The sequence below is a fragment of the Lithobates pipiens genome, unplaced genomic scaffold, assembly GCF_037356315.1.
Source record: "Lithobates pipiens isolate NorthernLeopardFrog02 unplaced genomic scaffold, aLitPip1_a1.2 Scaffold_19, whole genome shotgun sequence".
Lineage (NCBI taxonomy): Eukaryota > Metazoa > Chordata > Amphibia > Anura > Ranidae > Lithobates > Lithobates pipiens.
In genome coordinates, this window is record NW_027507764.1 from 124,347,518 (window position 1) to 124,369,552 (window position 22,035).

The window sequence follows — 22,035 nt, forward strand, 5'->3', positions numbered from 1 at the left end:
AGGAGAGAGGTGTGTCACAACCAATAGTAGCATTTTGGAGGCGTGGTGGCGGAACAACCTCCAACACTACTGCACCTTGTCCTGCATCCTTCCCAGCAGCCAGGAGAGTGACCCAATGGGCCGTGAAAGACAGGTAACGTCCCTGTCCATGCCTGCTGGACCATGAGTCAGCGGTAATATGCACCTTACCGCTGACCGCCCTGTCCAGCGAGGCAAGGACATTGCCTTCCACATGCCGGTAGAGAGCCGGAATCGCCTTCCGTGAGAAAAAGTGGCGTTTGGGGACCTGCCACTGAGGAACCGCACATTGTACAAACTCACGGAAGGGGGCCGAGTCTACCAACTGAAAAGGCAGCAGTTGAAGTGCTAGCAATTTAGCCAAGCTAGCATTCAACCGCTGGGCATGTGGATAGCTGGGAGTAAATTTCTTCCGCCGGTCCAGCAGCTGGGGCAGGGACATTTGTCTGCTATAATCGGACGTGGATGTACCACTAGCAGAGTTCCCGGAAGCACTTGGCTGTGACACACCTAATTCTACACCTTCATTCCTCTCAGAGCAGGTTTCAGAGAGGACTGAAGGTCTAGTGGGGTTGGAGATGCCAGCTGATGAGGAGCAAGGAGAGGTCCGCTTTGTTCTTTGGTGTGGGTCTTTGAGGTATGCTTGCCAACGAGCTGCATGGCAGGTCAACATATGTCTGGTCAAGCATGTGGTGCCCAAGCGGCTGATGTTTTGGCCACGTGGGATACGCTTGAGACATATGTTGCAAATAGCAGCGGTGCGATCTGATGCACTCGTCTCAAAAAAGGCCCACACCAAAGAACTTTTAGAATAACGCGCAGAGGAAGCGCTCTGCGCAGAGGAAGCGCTCTGCGCAGGCGGAGCTCTGCGGTGTGATTCAGTCGGTGTGCTGCCCCTAAGCTGGCCCCCGGAGGGCATCCTGCCTCGTTGGACATGTGCCTCCTCCTCCTCCTCCTCCCTCCTTCCAGGCACCCATGTGGAGTCAGTGCCCTCATCATCCCCTCCCTCTTCATCGCTGTAGCAAACCTGGCAGTATGCTGCAGCTTGTGGAACATGACTGCCAGATTGCTGTCCTTCTTGAGCATCCCCTCTCTCTGTGCTCACGCTACTGCCTTCCTCTAGCTGAGTGTCATCATCAGAGCCCACCAAACACTGGGCATCCTCCTGGAGCATGTACCCAACACTGTGCTCAAAGAGTTCAGGAGACTCCTCAGGAGGACGTGGTGGGTCTAGGGAAGGAGTCACTGATGATGACATTGAGAGGAGGGACGACGATGTGTTGGCAGCTGCTTTTCTACTACCCTGAGACTGGGTGAGAGAGGATGAGGAGGATGAAGAGGGCTTGGTCATCCACTCTACCAAGTCGTTGGCATGTTGCGGTTCAACATGTCCAGCTGCAGAAAAGAAGGACAAGCATGTCCCATGGCCACGTGCTGATGACAATGCACCGCGTCCACGACCAGCACTGTTGTCTCTAGACACAGAGCCTGCTTGCCCTCTTTTATCGGCTCGCGCCTGTCTGCCTCTCCTTGCTGGCCTTCCAGACATAGTAATGGCCTGAAGGGAGTTGGGTAAAACAGTAGTTGGGTAGTTTATATTGTGCTGGAGGCACACAACAACCCACTAACTCCTGCAGATGCCTTTTTTATAGAACAGCAGAGTTAAAGGGGTATATACAGATGAATACTGTGCTGTGCTGGAGGCACACACAACTTCCAATAACTCCCGCAGATGCCAATCGGGCCCAAATAGAGAACAGCTATGTAGGTGGATAATAGCGGTATGTACTGGGTACAGAGCAGGCACACAGCACGCACTATCTCCTGAGTGACACTACTGACTGCAAGCTCTATTGTTAAAGATGGACCACTAGCTATATAGGTGAGGTGAATATCACGGTGTATACTGCGGTCAGGGCACGCAGACAATAACCAGAAAACAGCAGAGTTAAAGGGGTATATACAGATGTATACTGTGCTGTGCTGGAGGCACACACAACTTCCAATAACTCCCGCAGATGCCAATCGGGCCCAAATAGAGAACAGCTATGTAGGTGGATAATAGCGGTATGTACTGGGTACAGAGCAGGCACACAGCACGCACTATCTCCTGAGTGACACTACTGACTGCAAGCTCTATTGTTAAAGATGGACCACTAGCTATATAGGTGAGGTGAATATCACGGTGTATACTGCGGTCAGGGCACGCAGACAATAACCAGAAAACAGCAGAGTTAAAGGGGTATATACAGATGTATACTGTGCTGTGCTGGAGGCACACACAACTTCCAATAACTCCCGCAGATGCCAATCGGGCCCAAATAGAGAACAGCTATGTAGGTGGATAATAGCGGTATGTACTGGGTACAGAGCAGGCACACAGCACGCACTATCTCCTGAGTGACACTACTGACTGCAAGCTCTATTGTTAAAGATGGACCACTAGCTATATAGGTGAGGTGAATATCACGGTGTATACTGCGGTCAGGGCACGCAGACAATAACCAGAAAACAGCAGAGTTAAAGGGGTATATACAGATGTATACTGTGCTGTGCTGGAGGCACACACAACTTCCAATAACTCCAGCAAATGACAATCGGGCTCAAATAGAGAACAGCTATGTAGGTGTATATAGTGGTATGTACTGGGTACAGAGCACGCAGACAGCACGCACTAACACTACTGACTGCAAGCTCTATTATTAAAGCTAGATCACTAGCTATATAGGTGAGGTGAATATAGTGGTGTATACTGCGGTCAGGGCACAGACAGTAACCACTACACAAGAGCAAAATAGTAAATCAGCCAAAAATGATTGGTGTGTAACTGTGTTGAAGGTACACAGAACACCCACTGCTTCAGATGCTAACAAACACTACACGAGGCCGCCTGAAAGGCAGCTTTATATAGTGTGGGGCGTGCACTACACAGCCTGAGCTATGATTGGCCACAGGCAGGATGCCTGTGGCCAACCATTGCTCTCCTCGCTACTGGCGCTGCGATTGGCCAAGCATGCGGGGTCACAGTGCATGCTTGGCCAATCGTGAGACAGCAATGCATTGCGCCATCGCAATGCATTGTGGGCCACACGAATTTTGCCGCGAACGGCCCAAACGTTCGGAATTCGGCGAACGCACGAACGACCGATGTTCGAGTCGAACATGCGTTCGACTCGAACACGAAGCTCATCCCTAGTGTCCATTAATCACTTATTCATGGTATGTACTAGTGATTCCTTCACCAGGAGATTTCTACAGTCTCAGAGATGAAACATCATGCAGAGTCCCTTCTCTAAAGCTGGACATATCCTTATAGATTTCTTCTGTTTAGCCTGTGGACTGAACAATAGAAATCTAACAGATTCCTCCTTCTGTGCCAAACAGTGTGGATAAACAAATCTCTCCAGTCGGCTATTGTATTCTAACAGCTAGTGAAGTTAGCTGCATTCATTTTTTTACCATTTTTTTCTGGTGTATACTTGCCCATTTGGAGAAACAGGCCGTATGTGCAGATAAATGCTGATGTACAGGAGCATTGTCGTTTATATGAATATGGCCACATATAGACTTTCACTTGTATGGCTGGCTGTATGCGCTACCTGCTGCTCCCTGGGTGTGGGAAAGCACTATGTATTTTATGTTTCAGCACGTATGAGCTTCTAAATATTTTTTTACATGAGGACTAAGTTGTAAGAAGGCAAAGTGGATGGCAAAACGTAATCCGTGGTGTTAGGATGGTGGCCGTCTGTTCAATACATTAGTCCCCCTGGGGCTTGAATATGGGGTAGACCAACCCTCCACTAATATTGGGACCTGTTTATGCTAAAAATGTAGAGCACTTGTAGTTGGCTTTGAATGCCACCTATGTTCTTCATAGTAGGTAACCAGAGAGTTGGAGGATTGTAGAGGGCAAAATGCTATACAGAACGTGCCATGTTTGATGGAACCATAAAGTAATGAAGTGCTACATTGCCTTGAACCGACTCTGTGCTTGCAAAATGTGCGGCCTCAGCCAGCGCTGCCCTGCCCATGCACACTGACCTGTTTTATCCCACCCAATGGGATTGGTCACCTCTATCCAAGCTCCGATGGGCAGGGCGAAACGCTTCAGCGGGCATCGCTGAAGCCACCGTGTCGGTTTGAGCGGCGTCTTATGCATGATACTTTGACACTCTGGAGTGAGCCAGATACCTACTCTCATCTTCTGAGTACCAGCGGGGAGACACTTAAGCCTCAGTTTTAAGCGGAGTTACAAGCTTTCTCATGATCATTGGGATCACATGGTTGCCATACATTCCTGTGTGGGGTGTATTGACAGCCCATTTATTTGAAAAGGATCAAAAGGTACCAGACCATGCAAAAGGTAGAGCTTGCACTGCTTTTAAAAATGCACGGCACCAAACCAGTACCATGCTATTTGATGCCTGCAAACGCACTGTTTTTGCAGTCTGCATTTGGAGTGCCATTAACAATACATTGTAGATCGCAAGGGAAATGCATTCAAATGCAGTGCAGAAAACATACACAAAACATGCCTTGCCCATACTGCGTTCTGCTGTGAATCAGCCCTAACACCATGTTGTACAGAGTGGTATGATGGTTGTTGCAGGAGTAAAGGCAAAGTTCCAGCCACTGTCATATTTAAATTAGAGTGTTATTCATTCATAGGTACTAAAAGGAATGGACTAGTGTATGATTGTGAAAATCAGCGCACTCATCCACGGAATCGTCCACCAGCACTGTAACTGACAGCTCATAAAGAGGCATGTGCAGAGAGCTGAAGGAAGAGTTTGGAGGAGCCTGACATTTCATCTGTGATCAGATGCTTTAAAAGGCTCCTGTAAATAAAAATAATACATGTACATTTTTTTTCCAGCAAAAACATACATTTATTTATTTTATGTTAAAGGTGAACCTATCCTTTAGGGTCGGTTCACACTGAGAAGACTTGTCAGGTGACTCAGCCGCCTGACAAGTCACGTCCCGTTCTGTACAATGGAACCGTTCTAATCGGAGCGACACAAGTGACTCCGAATTAGAAAAAGGTTCCTGTACAACTTTGGGGGCGACTTGCATTGGCTTCTATAGAGAAGTCGTTTTGCAAGTCGCCGCAGCGGCCGTGTCCAGGTCGCCTGAGGAAGTCACGCTGCAAGTCGTGCTGCCTCAGTGTGAACCGACACTTAAGCATATCTAACACCTCCCTCCCACCAAACAAAAATTATACAAAGCAACATATCAGTCCTAAAATTAGGTTATTGCTTTAGTTTTTCTTTTTCTTTCATTTTTACCTGGTAATCCTGCAAATAACACACTTTCTGTCCTAGGGTGACTACACTCACTCCTCCACTCAAGGGAACAGTTGGCGCCCAGGAGAAGGAAAGTCAGTCCCCTATCTGGAGCACGTGTCGATAAAACTTGTGACCCAGATGTATTTCAGCTGAGTGGGTGACGCGGCCTCAGGCAGACCTGGTCTGGAACCACAGAACTGGGGCCCCTACAGGTCGTTTGTAAAGTATTTGTGTATTTGTGCAGTGCCATTGCCGGAGGCCTTTCAGCTGTGGAAATAAGTTGTCTTTTCAGTACCTAGTTTAACCATGTAAATACTGCACCACTGCACTGAATTTGCATGTGGTACATGAGCATACCTCCCAACTTTTTGAGATGGGAATGAGAGACACCTATCAGCAAAAGTATGCAGGCATAGGACACACCCCTTGCCACACCCCCTTAAAGGAGAATTGTACAAAAAACAAGATTAGTTAAACCCACGAGTGCTTATTTTTACCATTTCTATTCCTTTATATTGGCTTTTACAATTTACAAATGCAGCAATTCAGAAATTAGATGAAAGGTTTAGTGCTAGAAAACACTTTGTGATAGATAAAAAGTGCATTTTATATACAGCTAGATAGAGCAGACCAAAATGAGGGACAAATGAAGGGGAATGAGGGACAGAGGGACATTGCTCCAAATCAGGGACAGTCCCTCGATATCAGGGACAGTTGAGAGCTATGCATGAGGCATGTGGTTGCAGGGTGTTTGCAGCACAGCCCCATTCACTTGAAAGGGCCGTGTTTGGTTGCAGTATTGCTTTTGGACTGGGACAGGAGGGATTACTTTTGCTGCAGTGGGTACAATACTGTTTGGTTGCCTTTGTAGCTTAAATGGGGGGGAAACACGTTTCAACCTTGTTTTTACTGCCCCTGCCAACAGCGAGTGTAAATGAGCCCTATGAGAATTTCAAGCTGAACTCTGGGGTAAGCAAATATTCTTTAAATACAAGAGTTATGTGTATTCTTCCATGAATTTTTGGTGTGGTATGCTTTACATATTTCTTCCAGATCTGTGCAGTAATCCAGTGTGAAATGTACCTCTGTGTAGGAGCTTCCTGTAATAAAGGCCAATCACTGCTACTCTCTTGCCTTGAGCAGCATGACGGGTCTTGCCTCTGCCCTCTTCTGTAGTTTTCTGTAGGCAGCCTGTAGCGGGTGGGGCCTGCAAGGTCCCTCCCACAACTCTATTCTCTGCACGGGCTAGGTACAGCCTAGTGATGTCACTTTTATTTTTTCAAAGTACTAACTTGGTTTGCAAAAACATTTGTGAAAATTTTTGGCTACTGAGGAATATGTTTATCTAAAGGTGTCTGCACTTGAAGTCAACTTTATGGGCTCATTCACCCTGCTCACGTGATAAATGCTCTATTTTGGGCTAGGTTCACATCTATGCCGGCCAGGGCTGGATCTAGCCTGTCTGATGTGGGGGTTCAGTAAAACATGTCGGGGGCAGAGGATGCAAGGTCATCCATGCAGTGTATAGGAGTCAGTAGGACAATGTGCAGGGGGTCAGCAGGGAAGAGGATAGGGTCAGCAGTTTTCAGGGCAGTGTACAGAGACCATTGGTTTGTGGGACAGTGTACAGGGGGTTATCAGGGCAGTATACAGAGACCGTTAGTTTGTGGGACAGTATACAGGGGGTTATCAGGGCAATATACAGAGACCGTTAGTTTGTGGGACAGTATACAGGGGGTTATCAGGGCAGTGTACAGAGACCATTGGTTTGTAAGACAGTGTACAGTAGGTTATCAGGCCAATGTACAGGGGTTAGCAGGGCTGAGAATGAGAGATCAGCAGGGGAGTTTACAAGAGTCAGTAGGGGAGAGGATAGGGGTCAGCGTGTGGAGGACAGGGTTCAGCAGGGCACAGGACTGGGGTCAGCAGGATAGAGTTATCAGGAAATGAGCCGGGGGTCAGTAAGGCACAGGCCAAGGTCAGCAGTGCAGAGTACAAGGGGTCAGCAGAGAACAAGACAGGGTCACTGCGGGCAGGGCACCGAGCAGAGCTCCTCCTTCCATCCCCGCACTGCACACAGCCTGGGCTCTCGCCTCCTCCCCACACAGCACATAGCTAAGATTGGATTCTCTTACAGGCACAGGCTCAATCTGCACAGTGTGTAGCTGGCTACTGCAGCTGGGCTGCCATTCTATTCTGGGAGTTTCACAGGTCAGAACTGTGGCATAGCAGCCAGCTACACACTGTGCAGATTGAGGCTGTGATAAGAATCCAGTCTCAGCTATGAGTTGTGTGGGGAGGAGGAGATCTATTCAGTAACCTGCTTGTAGTGCCAGAAAGAGGTCATCTAGCACCCAAGGCAAAGATGATAAACTGCACCCCCCCCCCCCCCATGTGTGAGCATCATGTCCTGGCATAAATCCACCCCTCAAAAAATAAACAAAACAGCAGATCAGCATGCTTACCCCCTAAGCATTAATTCCCTCTGCAAGACATAATTCCCCCCAAACAAAAATGCAAATATTCCCCTCCTCCCAGTCCAAATCCCCCCCCCCCAGTGCAAATATTTGCCCCGCAAATCCCACCACCTAGCTCGAACCCTGCCCCCCATTCCCTCCTCCTACCTCAAATCCCTCCCAATTCCCCCCTCCTAGCACAAATCTCCCCACCCCAAAAATCACCCCTCCTAGCACACATCCTCATTCCCCTCCAGTGAAGGGAGGTGAATGAGCAGTGTGTCTCCAGGTGAACATAGTGAAGGGAGGTGAATGAGAACTGTGTCTCCAGGTGAATGCAGCGACAGGAGATGAATGAGAAGTGTGTGTCTCCAGGTGATGCAATGACAGGAGGTGACTGAGCAATGTATCCAGGCGAATGCAGTGATATGAGGTGAATGAGCAGTGTGTCTCCAGGTGAATACAGTGACAGGAGGTGAATGCAGTGGCAGGAGGTGAATGAGAAGTGTGTGTCCCCAGGTGAATGCAGTGCTATGGAGGTGAATGAGAAGTGTGCGTCTCAAGATGAATGCAATGAAGGGAGGTGAATGAGCAGGGGGTCTCCAGGTGAATGCAGTGATATGAGGTGAGAAGTGGGTCTCCAGGTGAATGAAGTGATATGAGGTGAATGAGCAGTGTGTCTCCAGGTGAATGCAGTGAAGGGAGGTGAATGAGAACTGTGTCTCCAGGTGAATGCAGTGATAAGAGGTGAGGTGTTTATCTCCAGGTGAATGCAGTGATATGAGGTGAATGAGCAGTGTGTCTCCAGGTGAATGCGGTGATATGAGGTGGATGAGAAGTGTGTCTCCAGGTGAATGCAGTGATATGAGGTGAATGGGAAGTGTTTATCCAGGTAAATGCAGTGATATGAGGTAAATAAACAGTGTGTGTCTCTAGGTGAATGCAGTGAAAGGAGGTGATTGAGAAGTGTGTCTCCGGGTGAATGCAGTGATAAAAGGTGAATGAGAAGTGTGTCTCCAGGTGAATGCAGTGATATGAGTTGAATGAGCAGTGTGTGTCTACAGGTGATTCAGTGAAGGGAGGAGAATGAGAAGTGTGTCTCCAGGTGAATGCAGTGATATGAGGTGAATGAGAAATGTGGCTCCAGGTGAATGCAGTGATATGAGGTGAATGGGAAGTGTGTCTCCAGGTGATGCAGTGAAGGGAGGAGAATGAGAAGTGTGTCTCCAGGTGAATGCAGTGATATGAGGTAAATGAACAGTGTGTATCTAGGTGAATGCAGTGATATGAGGTGAATGTGCAGTGTGTGTCTCTAGGTGAATGCAGTGATGAGTTGAATGAGAAGTGTGTCTCTATGTGAATACAGTGATATGAGGTGAATGAGAAGTGTGTCTCCAGGTGAATGCAGTGATATGAGGTGAATGAGAAGTGTGTCTCCAGGTGAATGCAGTGATATGAGGTGAATGAGAAGTGTGTCTCCAAGTGAATGCAGTGATTTGAGGTCGATGAGAAGTGTGTCTCCAGGTGAATTTAGTGATATGAGGTGAATGAGAAGTGTGGCTCCAGGTGAATGCAGTGATATGAAGTGAATGAGAAGTGTGTCTCCAGGTGAATTTAGTGATATGAGGTGAATGAGAAGTGTGGCTCCAGGTGAATGCAGTGATATGAAGTGAAAGAGAAGTGTGTCTCCAGGTGATGCAGTGAAGGGAGGAGAATGAGAAGTGTGTCTCCAGGTGAATGCAGTGATATGAGGTGAATGAGCAGTGTGTGTCTCTCCAGATGAATGCAGTGATAAGAGGTCAATGAGAAGTGTGTCTCAATGTGAATGCAGTGATATGAGGTGAATGGGAAGTATGTCTCTAGGTGAATGCAGTGATATGAGGTGAATGAGAAGTGTGTCTCCAGGTGATGCAGTGAAGGGAGGTGAATGAGAAATGTTACTCCAGGTGAATGCAGTGATATGAGGTGAATGGGAAGTGTGCCTCCAGGTGATGCAGTGAAGGGAGGAGAATGAGAAGTGTGTCTCCAGGTGAATGCAGTGATATGAGGTAAATGAACAGTGTGTATCTAGGTGAATGCAGTGATATGAGGTGAATGTGCAGTGTGTGTCTCTAGGTGAATGCAGTGATGAGGTGAATGAGAAGTGTGTCTCTATGTGAATACAGTGATATTAGGTGAATGAGAAGTGTGTCTCCAGGTGAATGCAGTGATATGAGGTGAATGAGAAGTGTGTCTCCAGGTGAATGCAGTGATTTGAGGTCGATGAGAAGTGTGTCTCCAGGTGAATTTAGTGATATGAGGTGAATGAGAAATGTGGCTCCAGGTGAATGCAGTGATATGAAGTGAATGAGAAGTGTGTCTCCAGGTGAATTTAGTGATATGAGGTGAATGAGAAGTGTGGCTCCAGGTGAATGCAGTGATATGAAGTGAATGAGAAGTGTGTCTCCAGGTGATGCAGTGAAGGGAGGAGAATGAGAAGTGTGTCTCCATGTGAATGCAGTGATATGAAGTGAATGAGAAGTGTGTCTCCAGGTGATGCAGTGAAGGGAGGAGAATGAGAAGTGTGTCTCCAGGTGAATGCAGTGATATGAGGTGAATGAGCAGTGTGTGTCTCTCCAGATGAATGCAGTGATAAGAGGTCAACAAGAAGTGTGTCTCAATGTGAATGCAGTGATATGAGGTGAATGGGAAGTATGTCTCCAGGTGAATGAGCAGTGTGTCTCCAGGTGAATGGAGTGATATGAGGTGAAAGAGCAGCGTGTCTCCAGGTGAATGCAGTGATATGAGGTGAATGAGCAGTGTGTGGCTCTAGGTGAATGCAGTGATATGAGATGAATGAGAAGTGTGGCTCCAGGTGAATGCAGTGACATGAGGTGAATGAGAAGTGTGTCTTCAGGTGAATGCAGTGAAGGGGGGAGTGATTGAGAAGTGTGACTCCAGGTGAATGCAGTGATATGAGGTGAATGAGAAGTGTGTCTCCAGGTGAATGCAGTGAAGGGGGGAGTGATTGAGAAGTGTGACTCCAGGTGGATGCAGTGATATGAAGTGAATGAGAAGTGTATTTCCAGGTGAATGCAGAGATATGAGATGAATGAGCAGTGTGTGTCTCCAGGTGAATGCAGTGATATGAGGTGAATGAGAAGTGTGTTTCCAGGTGAATGCAGTGATATGAGGTGAATGAGCAGTGTGTGTCTCTAGGTGAATGCAGTGATAAGAGGTGAATGAGAAGTGTGTCTCTAGGTGAATGCAGTGATATGAGGTGAATGAGAAGTGTGTCTCCAGGTGAATGCAGTGATATGAGGTGACTGAGCAGTGTGTGTCTCCAGGTGAATGCAGTGATATGAGGTGAATGAGCAGTGTGTGTCTCCAGGTGAATGCAGTGAAGGGGGTGAATGAGAAGTGTGTCTCCAGGTGAATGCAGTGATATGAGTTGAATGAGAAGTGTGTCTCCAGGTGAATGCAGTGAAGGGAGGTGATTGAGAAGTGTGTCTCCAGGTGAATGCAGTGAAGGGGTGAATGAGAAGTGTGTCTCCAGGTGAATGCAGTGATATGAGGTGAATGAAGTGTGGCTTCGGGTGAATACAGTGAAGGGGGTGAATGAGAAGTGTGTCTCCAGGTGAATGCAGTGATAAAAGGTGAATGAGCAGTGTGTCTCCAGGTGAATGCAGTGATATGAGGTGAATGAGAAGTGTTTCTCCAGGTGAATGCTGTGATATGAGGTGAATGAGAAGTGTTTCTCCAGGTGAATGCTGTGATATGAGGTGAATGAGAAGTGTATCTCCAGGTGAAAGCAGTGATATGAGGTGAATGAACAGTGTGTGTCTCCAGGTGAATGCAGCGAAGGGGGGTGAATGAGAGGTGTCTCCAAGTGGATGCAGTAATATGAGGTGAATGAGAAGTGTGTCTCCAGGTATATGCTGTGATATGAGGTGAATGAGAAGTGTATCTTCAGGTGAATGCAGTGAACGTGGGGAATGAGCAGTGTGTCTCGAGTTGAATGCAGTAATATGAGGTGAATGAGAAGTGTGTCTCCAGGTGAATGCCGTAAGATGAGGTGGACGAGAAGTGTGTCTCCAAGTGAATGCAGTGAAGGGGGGTGAATGAGCAGTGTGTCTCCAGGTGAATGCAGTGATATGAGGTGAATGAGCACAGTGGGCTGTCATAGCCGTCGCGTTGCAGTACTCCCCCCCCCCCCCCCCATCCTCGTACAGAGCCGGTCGGGGTGTGTTTGTGGAGATGCGTCGTCTGACAATAGTAGGTGAGGCTTGAGTCCGCCCGCCGCACACACCGAGCACCGAGCCTGTCACCATCATGTCCCGCACGGCAGAGGCAGTATGACTGCGGGGCGGCAGGTGAGGAGCGGGAAGATGCAGCCGGAGAGCAGCGGAGTCGGTGTGTCCCCCGCCGGAGCCGCCATCCCTCCCCTGTGCCGGAGCCGCAGTGTCCGCGAGCAACAAGCGCAGCTCAAGCACAAGCTGAGGGAACTGCCGGCCCTACTGAGGAGCGGCCTGAGCCTGAGGAGACGGAGCTCCGTCTATGGACCGTCACCTGCCCTGTCCGAGCACGACGACACCAACCCCGCCAACGGAGCGGTAAGTGGCCGCAGTGTGTCAGTGTGCTTTCCTCTATATCTAGCTGTAGAGCCGAATGTCCGTGTACCATGTGAGCGATATCTATCATTTACCGGCGATATGTCAGTGTGCCCGGGAGAGGGATGGCGGTGTGTCCTCTCCATTCACCGGGGTCGGTGTATGTCGGTGTGTTCTTATGAGGAGGGGATGTGGTGTGTTCTGAAATATTACCCCAGAGGGGGGCAGTTTGTTCTGTAATATTACCCCAGAGGGGGGCAGTTTGTTCTGTAATATTACCCCAGAGGGGGGCAGTTTGTTCTGTACCTTCATTTTGCGATGAGTCTGTCAGTCAATATGATTTCCAGTGTATCCAGTCCATGTCCCCGGTGTATCCCGTATCCCGTCCATATTCCCAGTGTATCCCGTCCATGTCCCCGGTGTATCCCGTATCCTGTCCTTGTCCCCGGTGTATCCCGTATCCCGTCCATATTCCCAGTGTATCCCGTCCATGTCCCCCGGTGTATCCCGTCCATGTCCCCCGGTGTATCCCGTCCATGTCCCCCGGTGTATCCCGTCCATGTCCCCCGGTGTATTCCGTCCATATTCCCAGTGTATCCCGTCCATGTCCCCCGGTGTATCCCGTCCATGTCCCCCGGTGTATCCCGTCCATATTCCCAGTGTATCCCGTCCATGTCCCCCGGCGTATCCCGTCCATGTCCCCCGGCGTATCCCGTCCATGTCCCCCGGCGTATCCCGTCCATGTCCCCCGGCGTATCCCGTCCATGTCCCCCGGCGTATCCCGTCCATGTCCCCCGGCGTATCCCGTCCATGTCCCCCGGCGTATCCCGTCCATATTCCCAGTGTATCCCGTCCATGTCCCCCGGTGTATCCCGTCCATGTCCCCCGGTGTATCCCGTCCATGTCCCCCGGTGTATCCCGTCCATGTCCCCCGGTGTATCCCGTCCATGTCCCCGGCTTATCCTGTGCATGTCCCCGATGTCTCCTGTACATGTTTCCATTGTACACTGTCAGTGGTGTGTCCGTGGGCCCCAGTGCATTCAGTCTTTACCCCCCCCCCCCCATTCATTTACACAGTATTCAAATATTGTGTTTGTCTTCACCATGCCAGGGAAATGAGAAGGAGCAGCAAGCCAGCTCAGCCCATTTATTTACATTACACACAGCACACCCACTGCAATCACACTGTAGCTGGAAGCAACATGCAGTGAAGTCTGTTCATGTCTGGGTTCAGCAGTACTTTACTGTGTCCTCCATATATACACTGTGAGCAATGCCCCCCCCCCCCCCCCATTTCTGTACACTATTATGAGAACTCCAGTGGGCACAGATTGCCCAAGCCTGCAACTTACAAGCAGACAAGGCCACTCATTACAGATATTGTGAGAATGATGTGATAGCCTGAGTGTGTATGAAGAATGAATGGATTTGTCAGCATACATCCGTCCAATCATTTGAGATTCTTTCAGGGCATGTGCACCTTTACACCAGGAGATGTGTACTAGTTTATGATTTTCATCAATTTATTTGCCTCATCTTCACCAGGATTACAATCACACTAACTGACCTGCTGGAAAAGTCTCCAAATTCCCAATAATAATAAAGTCATAGTCACCTAACGGGACATTAAAGGTGCTAGAAATGATATCTTTTAAGACCACCAATACAATAAAATCAGTTTTTTTTTGTTTATACAATAAGTACAAAAAATACACAAAATACAAGGATTCCTTATCTATGCAGAGAACACAAATACAGGAATATTATAATACCGGTAAGCGTCCTTCCCTGTGTGACTGTCCCCATATATGACCAGCAGACTACCTCAGATGGGTACAGAATATTACCAAGTCCATTGGTGGTGGAAGGGAGCAGCCTTCTTCTCTCAACATGTTTCACAGCTTTGCTTCCTCAGGAGACCATTGGAAGGTTAATATTGTGACAATAATTTAGGATTTTTTTTTTCATATGTGTTTTTAATACTAATTGTAAAGAAAAAAACAAAACAGATTGTATCAACCTGGTGATCTTTAAAGATATTTTTTTCAGCACCAAGGCCCATTGGGTGTCAGTGGCTTGTTTCCTGTTCACCAGAAGCCACATACCAGTGTACTGTGTTTAGCACAGGACTCTATATAGAGAAAATACATAGTTTGCCTCTGCCAAACTCTCCTTTTGAAAATGCAAATTTTCTGGCTGCCACGTTGACCTGAATTCTTCAATACCTTGAATAAGTTTGCAGATCATGAGTGCTGAGTTTAGTAGCCACAGTTACCATCTGTTCGCTTTCCACCGGTGTGCATTTTTGGTTCCATAGACTTCAATTGAAATACATCAAAAATGCAGTGCTTGAGTTTTTGGTGCATTTCTGCTGCATTTTTGCTTGTTTCTTCCACAAGATAACAGACACCTATCAAAAATGCAAAACACATTAAAAACGCATCAGATGCAACCCGCAGAGGTGTGAAACAGAGATTGTGAAGGTTTGATCCAAAAAATATCCCTAATGTGCAAAGCTAACCATTTCTGATTCTGTTATCTGCCTGTTAGCTTACACTCCAGTAATTGTAATGTGGGTTTTAAAAATGACTTGTATATTCTGCCCAAAGCAGATGCTTCATGTTTTTACTAGATTCCACCTTGTTGAATAATTCAGAGTTTTATTTCATGGACTCCAGCAGTGGGATCTCGATTCTTGCAGGTCTTGTCTACCTGCTGTGGCCATTACAAGGGAGGTTTACTGGATCATTTACACAGAATGCAGCAGGAGCAGTGAGACCCTTTTTTAGTACAACAGGTGATAGAATGTTCATGACAGCCATAATCTTCATCTGGGAGACCTTTTCATTATAGTCCTTCTGATATCAGAAAGAAGCTTCTAGGGTTGGGTTCACATATATCTGAATTGGATGCGTCTTAAACCACATCCAATTCACATGACATGTGAATGTGACCAGTTCTCAATGGACCTGGTTCACACATGTCTGGGGTGGCCACGGTGTGGTTTCAGAAAGGGTCCTCTGTGTTTTTGGATCCAGTTCAGGTGCGAATGTAGGCAAAAATTTGCACTTGAATTGGCGAACAGGAACACACTGGACCCTGGACTGCAAACCGCAGCCGCACATATATGAACCCGGCGTAAATATATTCAACCCCACCAGCATCTATTTATAACTGGAATATTAGTTTTAATGATAAGTAAACAGATACAGCTGAGTCTGCAAATAAATAAATACAAAATGCAGTACATTGGCCTGTTGGATGTATAAATATTTGTGGCCCTTTGAGATACTGGGAGGTGTTGGACAAAGCAAGGTTGTGCACTCTCTTGCTAAAACCTAGTACACACAATCAGAAAATTGGAAGAAAAATACTGCTTTAGAAGCAATTGTATGATAATCTGATGGTTGGCATGCAGCTTTCCAGAGCTGGTCACGGCAGTTCATCCCAAATTATCCAAAGGGACAAACGAAAAGTTTTTTCTCATACCATACCCAACACATATGATTTTTGTTTAATCAGTACAATTTTCATCCGAAAATACAATATGCATGCAATACATGAAATCACTTCCGAATTTTTATTTTGTCATACGAAAATTTTCGTAAATTTAGTATCCACTTTATTTTCTATATAGAAACTAGCATGCAAAAAAATAAAAAACAGATGGTCATTTTCACCGATGTAACATACCGAAGTATGTCGGTGACTCTAGGAAGAACCCATATAATGTTTCATATAATTTTGAACCCATGAGCTGTATAGTAGTAAATGGCAATGGCGTTATCAAAGTGAATCCATCCAATTATCCTCAAGGCTACTCAGCAGGGTCTTTATCAGATAAAGCAAAGGACACACTGCAGCAACTCATAACTGCTAATCAGCATCCATCTTCCATTTCTATAACCCACACCAACTAATAAGAATACATTTTGTACTGCATGTTGCATTGCGATTACACTTTTTTAATTTGCATGTAAAACCTTCCTTCCTCCTTTTCTACAGTTCTGTTAGGCTGGATTCACACCTATGCATTTTTAGTTCTTTTAGCATTTTGCAGATTTGCACTACAGAACGTGTTCCATAGGAAACCATGTTAAATGGACTGTAGCACAAATCTGCAAAATGCAAAAAGCACTAAAAATGCATAGGTGTGAATTCAGGCTCACTGTAAACTGTTTTGCTTATGTCTGCCTGGAGAGGAATATCACTTAACCACATACAAAATGTGTCTTTGCAATGACTCAGTCCCTGGGTCCTTGGATTTCTATACGCTGCACATGTGACACTGGTCTGCCTTCATCTATTATACAATATCCTAAAGTGCCTGTTTTATTGCACTAGCAGTATGCCAGCATTTCTTAGTTACTGGAATTAGCCATGTGCGGAATGCATTTGCACCATGAAAGTACTCCAGTAGTACATTTACAACCATTAACACACTACAATGACCTTTCTTTCGCATCAGCTACCCACACCGAAGTCTTCTTCTGTTAGCTTTTGTATGACGGGAGCTTCTTATGGTGCATCTGACTGTTACATTGAAACCCTAACTGGTTTGCTTTTAGTTTGAACTGTGTATTGTTAATAATTTCATCCTTTGTTGTGTCTCCAGGCTGCTGGTCTCCAGCAGCTCCTTCGCTTCTACTTCCTGTATAAATTCATACATTCCGGTAATGGTTACATGGTATTGTTCATAATGTGCTTTTTTTTAAGGTAACGACAGCTGACCATATCTGTAATGAAAAGGCCACTTGTAGCTTTGTTGAGAACATAACTGAGAGACAGGGACAGAACATTGTCACCCCATATCAGGAAGTGCCTAAAAAAGAACCTTTATGGTAGGATCATTGAATATTATTCCAAGGAAAGATACATATTTTACCATTTAGAAAATGACATGTGAAATGATATTGACATGTTAAAGCTTATGTGAGATTTCAGTCATTGGGTTTATATATACTTGAAGCACTATGGGAGTTTGTCTATATTGTGGTTCTCCTGGGCCTGTCCCAGTGTAATAGGCAATTTGCACACTCTGTTAGAGCTGAATTTGTGTTCGCTAACAGAGATGCTACTTGCTCTGTATTTTGCAGATCCTCTAGTGTGCTCATCTTGAGATGCCTACAAACACTACCAATGCAGATGCCAATGATCTTTTTATTGAAACGTGGTACAGACATGCATGTTTGCAGCAGTCACTAGCAGAAGGGCAGCACTTCACAGACACCCCGGACAGTAGCCCATTTAGGATAAATTAATACCAGTTATCATCTGACTGCATTGCAGCAATATATCATGGAGGAATGTGTGTAGCAGTTTGGGATGGTCTTCAGAGACACAGAGGGCTTTTTTTTTTACATGAAAGACATAGGTACTGTGAGTGCCCTTCTAACCTCACTCTGATGGTAATTGGCTGTCTCTTGGGCACATATGATTATGACACCAGATGCATATCACAGCTTAGTATAAAACAGAATGGAAAACCTAACTGCACAATAACCACCTCTGCTCCTGTATGTGGCCATTGATCAACCATTCCATTTATTCCCATGTGACCCATTGATATTATGGAAATTCAACCAGGCCTCTGATCTTCCACTGTGTCATTATTCAATACAGTGATAATTTTGATGAAAGACTCACATCTCATGACAATTGATGTATTTTTATTGAAGGGTAATAAGTCATGGTAATCAATCTGCTGAAATTCAGCCAAATAATTTTTTTGTTGTGTTGAGCAATTCAAATAAAAAATAAAAAAGATTGTTTGAAACAGTGATTTTATTGGATTGCTTATCTTTGTGTTTGGCCTGCTTAATCTGCATGTTAACACTGAGAAATCATTTGATTCCTGAATCCATGGTAAAGAGCATAGATGGAGAAATCTCTGCTTCTGGCTATTGTATTTAGACAGTTCCAACACCCAGATGGAGATATCTCCCCTGCTGGCTATTGCTGCTCCCACAGCTGTCAGAATGCCCATGTAGTGACTGTAGTTGATTGGCTGCAGTCACTGTTCAGCTGAAAACCATCATTCTCCTTTGAATTTCAGATTAAAGTGTGTCGCTGTGTCTGGGTGATACCACCTGCTGAATGAGACAAAATGTAAACCCTGTGTCTACCATAAGTACCAGTGGGGGTGATTTACTAAAACTGGAGAGTGCAAAATCTTGTGCAGTTTTGCATAGAAACCAATCAGCTTCCAGGTGTTTTTGACAAAGCTTAATGAAACAAGCGGAAGTTACAAGCTGGTTTTACACTCTCCAGTTTTAGTAAATCAACCCCACTGTGTCCAAACCAATCCTCTCAGACATGCTATGCTTTGGAAATTTCATAAGCTAGGCCTTGCAAAAAATGACCTGGTTTATCAATATATGCTAGATAAGAACTGCTTGGGGGAGATTTACTAAAACGGGTGCACACAGAATCTGGTGCAGCTGTGGAAACCAATCAGCTTCTAGGTTTTATTTTAATAAACCTCCCCCATTGCATTACCGAGATTGATGTTTCTGCTGTGTATCATCATTCACCATTCACTGGTAGTTCAGTCATTCTCATTTCCACTGTCCAGAACCTATAAATACAGGAGTGCAGGATGATGACGGAAAGTCTACCATGCTCTTTCTGCATTGTTTCTCTAGTTGAACATGACTATGACTATTACTTTGTAAAGACTATTATTTGCATAGGCATATACCTCAGTACAGAAATGTGTCTGAGAGCTATGCGTCATACTTATGATTATGTTTTTTTGATCACTGTTCCAAAATCTATTTATTTTATTCAAGCTTTTTTGGAACATTCTTAGCACCAGGCTTCCTCTTTATGGTGTGATGGTTGTGCTGTAGTCATTTGTTTTGTGTATTCAGAAAGGACTAGTCATGTCACCGAGGGAAAAGTCATTTTCAAGTTATTGGCATTTTCACTTCCCCTTGAAATGTATTATGTTTTGTAGTTTCTAAAGGGAAGTGAACTAAAAACTGTTATGTCAGTGTTTATAGGATTCTTTTACCCATTGGAGGCTACCAATGAGATCTCTTCACCAGAGTTCCAAGAGCTCCCCTTCTGCTGTCATATTAAGACCATGTGAGATGTTCTCACTTTTGTCTTTACTTTTCTCAAAAAGCAGCAGTAACAAAAAGCCTCAGTGGTGCTTAGAATTTAGAAATCAAAAGATGCGAAGATCTCAGTGATGGAGTCCTCAAGATATATATATATGAAGCTGGAGGATAACTTCATATAAGACTGAAATATAACTTGAGCCCACAGAGTAGTCAATGGTGCTTTGTGAAGCAGTAGGTAAAGTGTATGTTAAGGCAAAACATTTTTCTATTTACAGTAGGTATGGATTAGAATCCAATTTTTTAGCTCCCCCGGACCTCATGAAAGGGCTTTCTCCTTACCAACTGTCACAGTGACAACAGATTTACTAGAAAGGAAGTCATTGTGAACCTTTCACACTGAGACGCTTTACATGTACTATAGCGCTAAAAATAGTGACTGCCTCTCCTTTCACTCCAATGTGAAAGCCCAAAAAAAGTCCTGCAAGCAGCATCTTTGAGGTGCTGTAGGAGTGGTGTATACACTGCTCCTAAAGCGCCCCTGCCCATTGAAATCAGTGGGCAGCGCCGCCAAAATGCTGGCAAAGCACCACTCCAGCTGAACTTTGCGGGCGGTTTTAACCCTTTTTCGGCCACTAGTGCCGCAAAAATGACAGTAAAGCACTGCTAAATATAGTGGCGCTTTAACGCCGATGCCCGATGCTGCTCAGTGTGAAAGTGCCCTAAAAGTTAAACACAGGAACAGGAGCCTGTATTCACTGTATCTGGTTTCCTATAATACACAAAACATGGAAATGTAAATATTATGGTAAGTATATACTGCTAAATACCCTTTCTTATCAGCAGTATATAGCAGTCTTGTGACATCTATCAGTGTCTGGTTAAGCTCGTAGGAGGGGTTTTTCATTCTCCACTGATTGTCCTATGAGGCTACATGACCCCCGACCCTCTGTCTGGACAGGGCTGATCACGTGCACTCTTCCAAGGAAAAAAAAAAACTCTTTAGCAATACACACCAAACTAAGCATGTGCAGAGTGACTCCAAAGGCTCTTTATTATCAGGAGATGGATTGGGGACAGTGGAAGAAGGGGAAGGATCAGAGAAGACAGGATCACATAGCCTTTTTACACAATGCAGAAGATTAACCCCTTAGGTTCCACAGTGAGTGTAACAAGCATGCTTTATTGCATATACAGACTCATTTTACTGTTGTGGGTTTAGTAACACTTTAAATCAGAAGCAGAGGCACAGACAGCATTAAAGTTGGATAGGGTTCTAGCCTTTACCTGCTACTGAAAAAAATAATAATTTTGGTTTCTGTCTGTTTTGCAGATTAGCTCTCCTTTCCTGCCCTTTAAATATTTGTCACCTGGACAGTAAGGCTGCCATACATGGCTTGAATTTTGCCCAGTTTAGCATACCCTTGTTAACACCACCCGACGCAGCAAAAATGAATTGAAATCAGGTTGAAAATTGTTGGCCGAACAGTTCCTACATTCAATCAGATGCAGGCACCTTTAGGATATTCTGAGAGCCATGGGGACCAGCAAAGGAGATTCTTCCATCTGTGCTGTTAGTATGGATGAAGGAATATGTTGAATTTCTTTTGTTCAGCCCACTGGCTCAAAGACCAGCTTGGTGAGGGGAAATCTCGTCATTGGAGCTCCAAATGCAGTAAAACCCAGCACAGGGGTCCTAAACCTTCCTTTTTCAATCCAAAATTTAAATAAAAAAAGTTTTGGCTGGACATACACTTTAAGATTTCTGTCATTGCCACGGGAGATAACTGATACAAAGAATTTGAATAACCTAAAAAGGAAGCATATGGATAGAATTCTTCATTTTTGTCCCTTGAGCAGTAATTTGAGTTGGCTCTACCTAATGCTATCCCAGAGGACCCATGATATATTACCTTCCAGTGACACAACTAGTTTATCTGTGATGTTCTTACCGGTAACTGTGTTTGCACGATGAGAAAATTCTCTTGTATTATATTAACAAAGTGGTGGATACATTTATCTGTTTATGCTCATTACTGTCATGTAAAGACAGCTCCAATTAAGAATTTCCAAGTCAGGGAACATGAAACAAAATAAAACACATTTTATCACAAGTTAAGGGAAAATGTTATATGTGAAATAATTTGTATATTTTGCAGATTATCTTTGCTGTAATTGCTGCAGGGTGTTGTTGTCTTTTAGGGGCATTTAGGTGTTGAGGGTATTTTTGATTTAGGTGTGTGTTTTTAGAAATGTCACATGCCGATAGTGTTTATGACGATGTTTGTTCTTCTCTTTAAAATATACAAACAGGAAGAAACAGGAAGAAACAGGCCTCTCCTGCCTCTCCAGTGTGAAAGACTGAGTGCTTTCACACTTGAGTTGTGCTCTTGCAGGAAGGAAAAAAATTCCTGCAAGCAGCATCTTTGCAGCGCTGTAGGAGCGGTGTATACACCGCTCCTAAAGCACCCCTGCCAATTGAAGTCAGTGGGGCAGCGCCGCCAAAGTGCCACTGCAGCAGCGTTTGCGAGTGGTTAACCCTTTTTTTCTGCTGCTAGCGGGGGTTAAAAGCACCCCACTAGTGGCTGAATAGCGACACTATAACGGCGGTACCGCCCGA

General features: G+C 45.4%; 1 protein-coding gene across 1 annotated transcript in view; it reads left to right on the forward strand.

Annotated features, from left to right (window-relative positions):
- Window positions 1-11,965: 11,965 nt before the first annotated feature.
- Window positions 11,966-22,035, forward strand: part of RAPGEF5 (Rap guanine nucleotide exchange factor 5) — a 437,226-nt gene continuing 427,156 nt past the window's right edge. Inside the window, exon 1 of the mRNA XM_077491236.1 lies at window positions 11,966-12,354. Coding sequence (XP_077347362.1) covers window positions 12,097-12,354 — 258 coding nt within the window. The 5' untranslated portion in view covers window positions 11,966-12,096. The remainder of the gene's footprint in view (window positions 12,355-22,035) is intronic.